This window comes from Bemisia tabaci, chromosome 2 (genome assembly GCF_918797505.1).
Source record: "Bemisia tabaci chromosome 2, PGI_BMITA_v3".
NCBI classification, from domain to species: domain Eukaryota; kingdom Metazoa; phylum Arthropoda; class Insecta; order Hemiptera; family Aleyrodidae; genus Bemisia; species Bemisia tabaci.
In genome coordinates, this window is record NC_092794.1 from 20,112,470 (window position 1) to 20,124,518 (window position 12,049).

Sequence of the window (12,049 nt, forward strand, 5' to 3'; positions counted from 1 at the left end):
TGTAGGTCTATGGTATTTTGGAACACAGATTCTACTGTCAATTTTTACCAGGATTTTGATTTTTGAGTCTTCAATTAAAGAAAAAATCAATACTCCCGGACGAAAGTACATTTATTCAGCTATTATTCAGGCTTCCTCTTTAATTTTCTGAAGAATAGAGTGTGTGTGTGTGTGTGGGGGGGGGGGGTGTTACGGCCAATCTTACGTCTTTATGAGAGGAAGAGGGCGGTATGAACCATGGTATGTTCAATTGCGTTGGATGACGTGAAACATGGACGTCAAAACTTGATTCTAATGCTTGCGTAACCGACCGCCGAAATATTAAAAAAATATTAACAAAACAAAATGCAACTTCCCCATCACGGTTCGGACCGGACCTACTTGGACCGCGTACGACGGAAAGGAACCACGTCACATCAGTTATTGCCAACTTTAACCGGGAAATATAATTTGTTACAAGAGAACGTTTGCGCGGATTGGAGTACCTATATACGGGAGAGTATTGCCATCTCAATCCTTTTACTACAGAAAAAGAGTGCCACTCTCTGATTGGTCGGCTATCAGGGAGCCCCAAAGTTGGACCAATGTAAACAAACCCCAGCCCCTCCACTCCGCGTTTGGCCCAATGTAAGCAAACAAGACAGCGGAAAAATTCAAAAAGGTTCTAGACGTGATTTTGGGTGTGATAGAAATTTTTTTTGTGTCCAATTACTGACTTGAGTTCGGATCGAACTTTGACGAATATTTTTGCCGAAAATTAAGCTTTGAGTATGATCATTCATTTCTCAGCCGATAATACGTGTTCCTCTGGGTCGGGTTTCTTTACAATGGTCCAACTTTCGAGCTCCATGATAGCCGGACACTTATGAACCGATCAGAGAGCTGAATAGAGATGGCAATAGTCTTCATTATACAGGTCCTCTAGTGCAGATCCTTTAGAAAATTTTAAGGAATTTGCCTCGCATTATGGCGAAAATTCACTGAAATTCCCACGAAAATCCGAACAACCGTTTACACAGAACTGCCGTGATAGCGAAGAGAGCCGTAAGTGCAAAAATGAAGTTTTGAGAAAACGGGCTCAGAAGCTTCTGACAAGAACATTTTATGGAAAGAAGCCTCCGTTCTTTGTCAAATTGCCACTAATCGTCCGGAAGACTCCTAGAAATCGTATGGATGATTAAAAATCGACCGATTTTATTTCCATTACATATAAAGGGTATTTTTCATTTTCATGCTAGGTTATTGTTAGGCAAGACAGCCGTAAGTGCTATCTTCTGCATGCTTTCGTAGTTGCGTTTTGGACGCACAACAAACACATTTTCAGGTTAGAAATTGGCAAAAGAGGGCGGCACTTTACTGGAAAGCACCGTTTTCTTTGGCTCTCGTGCATCTACGGCTGTCTTGAAAAAAAAACTGTGTCATTTTTTGTGCACTTACGGCTTTTACATACGTCTCGTTTTCATTAAATTGGGATGAATTTTGCTGTTTTAGCTGTCTCAGTAATTTCATCTAAAAGAGTTTAAACGAATTTTGAAGAAAACTCGATTTCGAAAATTTTGCACTTACGGCTCTCTTCGCTATCACGGCAGAGAAAATATTTAATTGCACAATTAAATTTGGCAATAGCTGGTGTGGCTTGGTTCCTTTATGCATTTTCTTTGAGTGGATCCGGACTTCCTTCGACGCCGCGCCACCGAATCGCGGTGCGCATTGTGTACTTAGGTCGAGTCGCGCGCTGTCTGCTCCGCGATTTTGACCGTGAAATCGGGATCGGGCGCCTCGTCGTTGCGCCGCCGCACAGTGGATCGAGCCAATGGTAAAGGTCGGACATAGGCCCAAAAATGAAAGTGAAGGAACATAATGTTTCTTGGCATTTTCTTAAAGTAGACTCTTTAGCCGAACATAAAATACCAATATTACATCTGAAAAAAAATTTAAAGCGATGTAACGGACGTGTGATACACCGTGTCCACATTGAGGTGAATTTCGGGTACATTTTTAGCCTAGACGTTACTCCTATATTTTAATTATCCTGCATTTTTGTATCAAATTTTGGGGGTTGTCCTCTATTATTGATGCAATGGGGAGAGAGAAACACCCGTTGCCATATTTTTCATCCTTATTTTTAATACTAATATCAGTGCACAGACATGGTACCCTAAAAAACCCGGTTTTCCAAATTCAGTGAATGATTTCGACATTGTTTCAGAACATTTCAAAGAAAACCGACCTAGAGGAATGTTCCTTATATCCCTAGGAACCAATATCAATTGAGAAGTTTTGCCTTTTTTTGCCTTTTTAGAAGTTAGGCCTATAAATGTGATGACAACTCGCTCCTCGAAAAAACCAATATTTGAATTTTAAATGAAAAGTCCTAGTTTTTTGCATCTAGGAAGGCTGGAAGGCTCCCATTGGGTTGGTATAACTTACCACCGTTTCGAATTGGCTTTCGGAATAAATTAGTCATGCCCTCCCCCCCTCTCCCTTCCAACGCCAATAATATCATCTTGCACCACAATCTTGTTCTTTCTATATCGAAAAAAAGGAGGGAACACTAAGTCAATTGATCGTAGCGCAATTTGATTTCTATTTTGGTCAATATATGCATCAATTTTAGGGATTTGTGACTTTATAAAATTTTACTCTCCCCTCCCTTTCAGTAATTTTTATTCTTTTAAACAAATGTTACTCTCAACCTCCTACAATTCTGCAGAAATGATGCCTCTGGTTTTCATGAAAAATCGTTCGACTTGATTGTTGGTTTGAGTTTTTTACAATTCGTCGCTCTTCTAACGTGAGGGCGTATCTCTATTTCCGCATGAGCCCCAGAAAGATGAACTTATGTCTAAAACGGGGTTCACGTTGAAATTGAGATACGCCTTTACGTCAGAGGAGCGACGATTTGAGCGGTCACCATATCCTCAGATTTGCGTTTGTTCCTACTTCGCTACGATAAGCGATCAATCAGCGATACTGATAACTGAATCAAGATGATAGTACGTCTCAAAGCTGCAAGCTGCTCGAAACTGCAAATGAAGGCATCATGCATTTTTTGTTGGTCTCCTCAGATCCTATTATTTCGAGCCTCCGACCCCAAATTACGGTGAAGAAAAAGTCAAAATTCCTTTTACCGGAAGCTCTGGATCTGCTCGTCAAGGAACAGTGCTTGGAGCACCCTGTATAAGTGGAATATTTCTGCCCCCTCAGTTTTCATTGTGAGTCATAAACTCTCTTTTTTATTTTAATTAAGTTTTGCTTTGTACCTGAACAGCTCACTTAACCGCGCATCGTATCCAGCTAGTAAATTTTGGAAGCGGGGGAAGGGGGGGGGGGGCATTGCTTGTTTAAAAATATTCACATTGAGTTTACAGCAAAATAAAAGAAGAAAACAAAATATTTGTAGCTCAGCAGAAACAAATAAAAGAATAATTAATCGCAATAATTATTAGAGCATTTACTATTTTTTGAAGGGTTTCAAAGAGGAAAAAAAAATCAATTTTTCCTACAAACCGCTGACTTTAACGCCTTTTCAATATGATATTCAGCTTTCTCGTGAAAAATTACCGTAGAAAACATATATTTGTGTATCATATGGCGGTTGACAGTCACACGATAACCCTATGTCCGCGCCGCCCTATCCTTCGATCCACAGTGCGCCGCCGCCGTTTCGACGGCTCAAAAATCCGGTTAACGACTTCCGGCCCTTGCGCGCTTTGGTTAATTGATCGACCCGACGAGATTTCATCCGCGGTTTGCGACTCGGGATTCAAGATCCAACGCCTGGGTCATTGCACTCCCTTTCGTGGCACTGAAATCATTTCACGTCCAAGGAAAGCACTTAGCCCGATAATTGGATTGCATTTTGCAAAAAGGAACCACTAGCATTGCAATGATGCTAAGATTGTGCAACTTCATCTTTTGCAATAAAATTGCGGAAATCGTGAAAAACTATGAAATTTAGATGGTAATTTTTGTCTTAAATTTACAGTTTTTAGCGAGTAAAATAGAAACTATTAATGGATAATCGGGTTTTTCCTCTAAGACAAAAGAAGTTGCACAATCTTAGCAACATTGCAATGCTAGTTGTTCCTTTTTGCAAAATGCAATCCAATTAAGGTTAGAGTCTCTTGACAGAGAGAGTAAGGACCAGTTTTCGAAATTCACAGGCGACAACGCGCCAAATTCGCCTAAAAAATCGGTCATGAAGGCTCTGCGCCAACGTGACCTCTAAAAATTGCCCCCACCCCCTCCCTTTCAAACAATCCTAATTTTTCTCTGGAGTGATTTCTTGAAATTTTGACGCACGGGCACCGGATTCTAACTTTTCACTAAGGCACCCTGATATATAGGCAAACGTCAATTTGGCCCCTAAAAATCGAGCTTTATTGGCCACATGGCTCCTGGAACTCAAAGGTGAGTGTCGGACACTGGTTAGGATAACGCGGCTCAAGGATGTCACAAACGGGAATAAAGATTACACAAATCGGACGTTTTTTGTAATCTTTGATCGACCTATTCCCGAATTGCACACTGATCTATTGTCGAGCATGGCCTGAATTTACACTTTTCACGTCCACTGAATCGGCTAAAAGCTCAATACTTTGTTTCCTTTCAATCATGAGTAGCCAAGAACCTAATAATTTTGTACATTGATTGATTACCTAAATAATACCTAATTTTTCAATTTTTTTCAAATTTAAATGGTTCTCTGTGCGAAACAAAAACAATTTGCAAGAGGATTATGCAAAAATGAAAGACTTTAATTCATAGAAAATTCTTCCATGATCAATGACCACTCCTGCTCGCCCCTCCCCAAAATAAAAAATATACCGACCCCCCATTCTTTTTGGACTTTATTTGATTAAAATCGTGGTTCAAATATACCAACACATTTTCCCAAAGCCCCGACTGCTTAGTATAGACGCTCTGAAGACGATATGATTTTGATGTTTACGCAATGGATCGACTACTAACTTCCCCCCAATACAGCCCTTGAGGTACTCCTATTTCAGTATGTATTCTTAATCGTCTTCGGAATTGAGTTCCGCGTGTCAAAAATACAGAGGCCGTCTTCAGAGAAATTTAACGTGTGAAGAAAAAAATTAGCTATCATCCTGGTGACGCAGCATCAAATAAGGAAAAAAAAGATGCAACCTTGAACTGATTTTGTTATAGGTCAACAGCTATACGTGGAGGATTTATAATTTTGCCCCAGCGCAAGCCATCTGCGCGTGAGATTTAATTCAATTCGACTGATGCTGAATATTATTATTACATGCAGGTTAACACACATGCTTTAAAACTTGACGAGTCTATGGATTAAATCATCGGCGAAATCAGATTCTGAACCCCGCCACACAACCCATCCCTGTCTGTTGCCGAGTTTTCACTGTTCACACATAGTGGTCACGAACAACGACGGTTCATTCTTGGAGGACACAGTTTGTCGGCATGCGGCAGGGAAAAGGAAATTGAAATTCTCGAAACTTTGCGTACCTAGTTGAAATAAGAAAAACAAAAAAACCAACGCAAAAAAATCGAGCGGTTATTCTGTCGGTGTTTGACATAGTACCGCGCCACTCTTCCGCGCTTCACCTTAATTTTAGGTTCCTTAGGTTCAGTTAAAAAAAAGAGAAAAAAAACAGTAACTGTTCTAAAATCATATGAAATTCAAAATTTGGGGGCTCTTCACCTCTGTCCTTCCTAGGGTCCAATAGATTTTTGAGGTCTACATTTAAATCGAGTCCATCCATACATAGCACTGAATCCCTAGAAATGTCATGCTTTGATTCGGAAGTACGCGATCCTGATGATTTTTACAACTTATTGTTCCCACAGCGAGCACATCGTGAAATATATACAGATGGAAAGCTAAAAAGTATGCCTTTTCAGTTCAAACACATGCTGTATGACTAAAATTCCTTTGAAGTAGAGCATTTTAATATTCAAAAAATAAAAAAAAAGTTTCTTTTTCGAAAAATGTCCTCCTACATTAAAAAATTCCAACATTTCAGGCAGTTTCGTCCTCGTTATGTATTTGGGAGTTCTAAGCAATTACGCACAAATGTCGTTTTTCAAAACTCAAAGTAAATATGACTGATTTATTCAGCTCTACCCAGAAGTCTAAAGTCGCATCTGAGAAGGCGCTGAGAAACTCCGAGATTGCAGAGGCGGATCCAGCAATTCAGCAACGCCGGATCTCCACCATTTAAACCTATGCTAAATAATCGATTCTTGTCGGAGCACCTGGCCCCTCCAAGAATCGATACAGGTCCATAAGTTTAAACGGAGAAAAACAATGTTGCCAAGTTGCCAATTTGCCAGTTTGCTGGATCCGCCCATGCGAGACTGGAGATTCATGATCCACGAAAAAAAATAAGATCTGAGTAAGAAATCGAGAAAAGAGTCAAGCTCCTCAGACGAGGAAAGTTGGTCTCGCATTTTGGTCGCCTTCGACAAGCACGCCAGGCCATTTCGCTCACCTCGAATTTTCCTTGGTTTCGACGATTTTTTGTTCGCTTTTTGACGCGAAGCGTAGAATTCGCGAGAGAGGTATATATAAACACGCTGTGCTTACGTGTGACTTGTACGTGCTGTTCTGCCGTGCTAGAGAAAAACGCCGTATGAGCCTTCAGGCGTTGCCAAATTTCTTCTGCCAAACCACGAAATTTTAGGAAAATTTTTGAATATTTTTCTGCCAATTTCTGAGATAATTTCGTTGGTAATTCGATCATAAGTATGTCTGAAAATTTCAAGGAAATATATTCATAATCTTCCTCAAAAATAAAAATTTTATCGAAGGAAATTTGATAACTCTCGAATGTTCATACGGTGTTCTTCCTTAGCACGGAAAAATTGATAGAGCTCAAGCGCGATCGCGGTGAACGATTTCCGACAGCAGCACACAGTGGATCGAGTCAATGTAAGAGGTTGGACAAAATTTGGAACCTTTCAAAGCTCAAAACTTTGTTCATACAAAACTTTGAGGTCTGAAAAGTGGTTCCATTGGTTTTCTCGTGTTTTCTTTGAGAGGCATACTCCTTAAAATTTAAATTGTGACTAATTTAACATCAAAATTTACAGTTTTAGTTAAAGATTTCATGTCCGACCTCTCTGATTGACCCGATCTACCGTGTGGCAGAGGTGAATTCAGATCCACAGCATTAACACAGAAATACAAGAAGGTGTTTGTCTTTAAAGAATCATGGACAGAGGTCCTTGACGTAGTGGGTATGGTCCATTCTCCAAATTCCTTCATCATTTCTCCTGTCACCTATGGTCAAAATTTCCGCATCATACGGACATGATTGCCATGGATTTTCTAGAAATGCGGGGAAAAAACAACTTAGCGCAGAGCCCAAACACTTTAGATGAAATAGCGCAAACTACAAGCAGTAAAGCTGAGTCTTACAGCTTTCGGGTCCAGCCCTACAGTTCAAGGGTCGAGCCTTACATGTTTTGGGGTTGAGCTCTCCAGCCTGTAGTTGACACTGTTTTGCCTAAATTGTTTTTTCCGTGTGGAAAAAGTATTGATCATTGCTTGTATACCTATAGGTAGGACATTTTGTAAAAAAAAATTCTCGAGTCACTTAGAGCTGTAGTCGATTAAATACCTATTCCAGATTATATACCAGAAAAAGCTCATGGTTTTATCTTACATAATACAGGGTGTATTTGTGAAAATCTGTTACTTGCAATAGTCCAAACATGTACCTAGGTACTGCAATAATTTTTTCGTATTTAATGAAATTTGGTATTCACAGGAAATCAACTGCCCCTAGGCACAATTACTCACTAATGGAAAAAGAAAGGGGTAATGATACCACCTTCTGGAAAAGTGTCACTTTGAACATTTACTGTACTTGAGGTATAGTGTACATAACTGCCCACATTAAAGAAAGAGGAAAAAAAGCAGCCATCACTCATAAATAATTACGGTAAATCATTATTGCTGACACCCAGTAATTGTACCCTGGTCAGAGAGAAACAAGAGGGCAGAACTGGTCCATCAACTTAGCTGTCAAAAATTATCTAAAGATATAAATAATAGAAGTACTCACCGAAACTGCAAGGCCAATTTGTTCTCTAGGTAACGAATCATGGAATTCAGAAACGTTGCCGGAAGTGCGACACCTAGCCACTTAAGTAACATAATAGAAAAATTTCTAATATCACGTTGCACTATAAACTTGACCATTTTGCCTTCCATTGTAGCCACGTAAATTGACATGAAAGTTCTGGTTATGAGGGTAAGTGTATGGATCGCGAGCAGGGCACCCTCTGTTGACCAGGCCCCTGGAATCATAATTTTCACTAACTTTTGCAACTGCAGCAAAAATTCTTTATTTACTCCAGGTACACTGCCTTGCTCTTTTATCTTGACAGGTGCTTTGGGTACCCCGTTCTTTTTACCATTCGGCAATTCTGACACATTACCATTCGGTACAGCTAGTTTGTTGTTGTTATTATTCATCCTTCGCTCCTCGTCCGAATCGCTGCACCCTGACAGCTCCCCATTTGAATTGATCCGATACACTTTTTTTGACTTTTTTGTATTTGTTCTGGAGCAGGCTTTTTGCAAGTAGGGGTACCCTATTTTACAACCGTACAAGAGGATTGCCAGCCCAAGGACACCTTGGCTCAGCTTTTCTTTAGGGATGCTGTACTTTTGGATGGTATCATCAACATACTTTGATACTACAGATGGCATTTTGGAGGTTAGACGGTAAACACAACACTAATTGATGAGAAATACAGAACACAAACGGAAAGAGATTCGCACGAAAACACTTGGGACAGCGTAGGAAGGTAATCACACAAAACAAAACACGCGTGAATAAACTAGGTGTTCGTGAAATTCATTGTAAACACGGGGTGAGCTAGCTCAACAGCTGACTAATGTAAACAGCGACATCAGGTCTGTATCCATGGGCGAAGCTGGCGCTAACGCGACCGCTGGCAGCTGACTGACGGATAAAAAGCGAGGAGCAGTGCGGTGAGCTGGAACGACCGGCCCTCTTGAACTTGAGAGAAGCCGCGCAGCTTCTCGCGCAGTGTTGCCAAATCAGCGCTTAAAATCAGTTTACTGCTTAAAGGTCGTAATTGACGTTTCTGAAAAAAATCAAGTGTCGTGTTCATTTCCTTGATTTTTGATGGGTATTTATGTCATATTTTTCATCTTGGAAATTGCAAAGCGATTAATTTTTCGATAAAAACAGTTCAAAATTAATTGCTCCTGAGAGGATTTTATTTTCCAAAATTTTCCATGCTCGAGGGATTCATTCAGCTGCAAAGGGGAGGGGGGGGGGGGGGGGGAGGAAGTCAGGGGACTCACTCGAATGAATCCCTCGAACATGCCTTTGGAGTTTGAGGAGTGTCACGAATTCCTCTTGGTGAAGTATTCTGATTTTCTACCTCACTAAGGCCAACCTCCTGACCCGCGCGACATAACATAATGCTGCAATATTTTCGCAATGTTCCGTGACAATATTGTCGCAATATTGTTGAAAAAACACTCTTTAAATATTTGTCCAATAATTGAAAAACATTTTTTGACAACATTTTTAGAATGTTTTTGCAAAAATATTGTTTGAATATTTTAGCAGTGTTTACAAAATATTTAATTTACAATATTGTTAAAATATTTAAATGTGTATATTAAAAAAATGTTTCAAAAATATTTTAATATATATGTTGCTGCAATATTTAACAAAAAATATTTTAGAAATATTAGTTTAAAAATATTTGTTTAATATTATGTTAAAAATATTTTGTATATATTTTTGTAATATTTAAAAATTAATATTTTGAAATATAAACTCGATCCATTTTACCATTGAAATTGTTGAAAACAATCAAAAACCGTATACTAGGTTTGCCTGCTTATCACCATTTTTCTGGAGAAGGACTTTTGAATCTCCCTCCACTAGGGATAGAACCTCTCATCATGGTTTTTTTTTTTTTTTTTTTTTTTTTTTTTAAAGTTTTCCCCTGCATAATTTCAGTTCACGTGCTGCCGTTGTCAATATTTGCCATATAATCTTGGTATAAAATAGATCCTCCTGACGCCGCCGCGAGTCAGAATGAAAATTAATAACAGAATGATGATGATACATGGTACGGTTAGAGCCTAGTTCCCCCTGCCTGCATAGGGGTCAAGCAAGTGAGCTAGATAGATAAGCGTAGCGTCAAAAGGAACCCAAGGTCACCCCGACGTTAAACTCAGATTCGTCGCTGTCCCATTCGAGTGCAAATTCATCTGAAAAGTCGCGACACCGCCTAGGCCTGGGCCTTGGCTCCGGATCGAGAGGGAATATTTTATATTTTATAAAATTTATTCGCGAAAATTTAATGAAATTCCACGAAACCAGGTTTCTATCTCCCTTCCTTTATGGGCCAGACAAAGCCGAAGACTATGCGGGGAAAAATAGGGTATCGACCCCAGGAAATCCTTTCACGGCAGCGAAGCCCCCTTCCCCGGCCCCCACAGAAAGTATCTAAAAGAGGCGTCGTGATCTTGAGAGATGAGGTCCCGTCAAAATTTTGAAATGGAGATGTTGTATGTGTGAGGAATTTGCGATTTGACTATTGATTCTGATGTAAAAGTTCGCGAGAAACACGATGGTGCCACTGGTTTCTTCTGAAATCAACTCCGAAGCTCAAAAAGAAGCACCATTACGAATAAGACAAACGGAAACAAACACAACATGGAAATAAAGCGAGGGAAAGGATGCGCGTTAACGACGGCGCAGAGATACAACTATTCGTACCTGATGGACGTCCGTGCTGCATCTGAAAAATTGAAGGCGCGATGCCGCGAAGCGTGAGTTCTCAACGCCCTGCTGTATGCTGCCAATGAGGTGTCGCTCAGATTCGGGAGAAAAGTTAAAAAAGAGGCCCGAACACATTTCTCCTTCCTTCGGCTGTGTTATTCACGTAGTGCTTGAAGCACCATTACGAATAAGACAAACGGAAAAAAACGCAATATGGAAATAAAGCGAGGAAAAAGATGCGCGTTAACGACGGCGCAGAGATACAACTATTCGTACTTGATGGACGTCCGTGCTGCATCTGAAAAATTGAAGGCGCGATGACGCGAAGCGTGAGTTCTCAATGCCCTGCTATATGCTGCCGATGAGGTGTCGCTCAGATTCGGGAGAAAAGTTAAAAAAGAGGCCCGAATGCGTCTTTCGTGTCGTCGGCTGTGTTGATACTCGTTCTTCCTTCTTTTTTCAGGTTCATGTATGATTCTTTTTTAGGATGGATTTTAGACCCACGTCTTAAGCTCGTGTAAACCGCAGCACTGACATGGTTCTTATGGAAATAATGGTGCTTGGATGCGTCTAGTGGCTTTAATTTTTTTTTTGTTTTCTTTAATTTCAGAAGTCTGTCGGTCACTTCAATAGTTCAATTTTACAATTTTTACTCTGTACGATTAATAAATCTTGAACCTGAAAGTAGCGTAAACTTGTGCTGCTTTGCCAAAATTTTCTGAACCCCGCTCCACGAAGGGGATGCCCCATCAGGAAATATCACATTACGCCCCTTTAACCAGCTAAGGGTCTACGCCCTCAGATGCGAGCCAGTCCGACCCTGTGCTTTTCTAAGTAATCAATCTCGTCCATATTTTATATTCCCAATTCTTGAAGCCCCCCCCCCCCCCCCCCATTTTGCTGATTACTCACTATCAAACGTGAATGTTGCATTAAACATTTCTTAAAGTCCACCGAATTTCGAAATGACGAAGTGAAATGGCCCAAGAAATGGGCTTTTAAAACATAGATTTGGATCTACTCTCTGATGATTCTCCTCAAAGTATACGTAATCTCGTTCCTTTGCTTGTGACCAACCTTTTACTCAAGGGTTCATCATCGGGAAAAATTTTCCCCTCTTGTATAGCAGCGTTGCCAAGTTAAAATCTTCAAAATGGCATAGCTCGCTCGAAGGACTCTAGAAGTTGCGAAGTCGGAGAATATTTTTCGTTAATGAATTATTTAAGCTTCCTGTGCCCTGTAAATTACTGTAAATGCTTTTTTGCCTTTTTCCCGAG

At 40.2% G+C, this 12,049-nt stretch overlaps 1 protein-coding gene across 1 annotated transcript in view; it reads right to left on the bottom strand.

Annotated features, from left to right (window-relative positions):
* Positions 1-8,985, bottom strand: part of Abcd1 (ATP binding cassette subfamily D) — a 105,809-nt gene extending 96,824 nt beyond the window's left edge. Inside the window, exon 1 of the mRNA XM_019060823.2 lies at positions 8,061-8,985. Within this exon, the coding sequence (XP_018916368.2) occupies positions 8,061-8,710 (650 nt within the window). The 5' untranslated portion in view covers positions 8,711-8,985. The remainder of the gene's footprint in view (positions 1-8,060) is intronic.
* Positions 8,986-12,049: the final 3,064 nt, after the last annotated feature.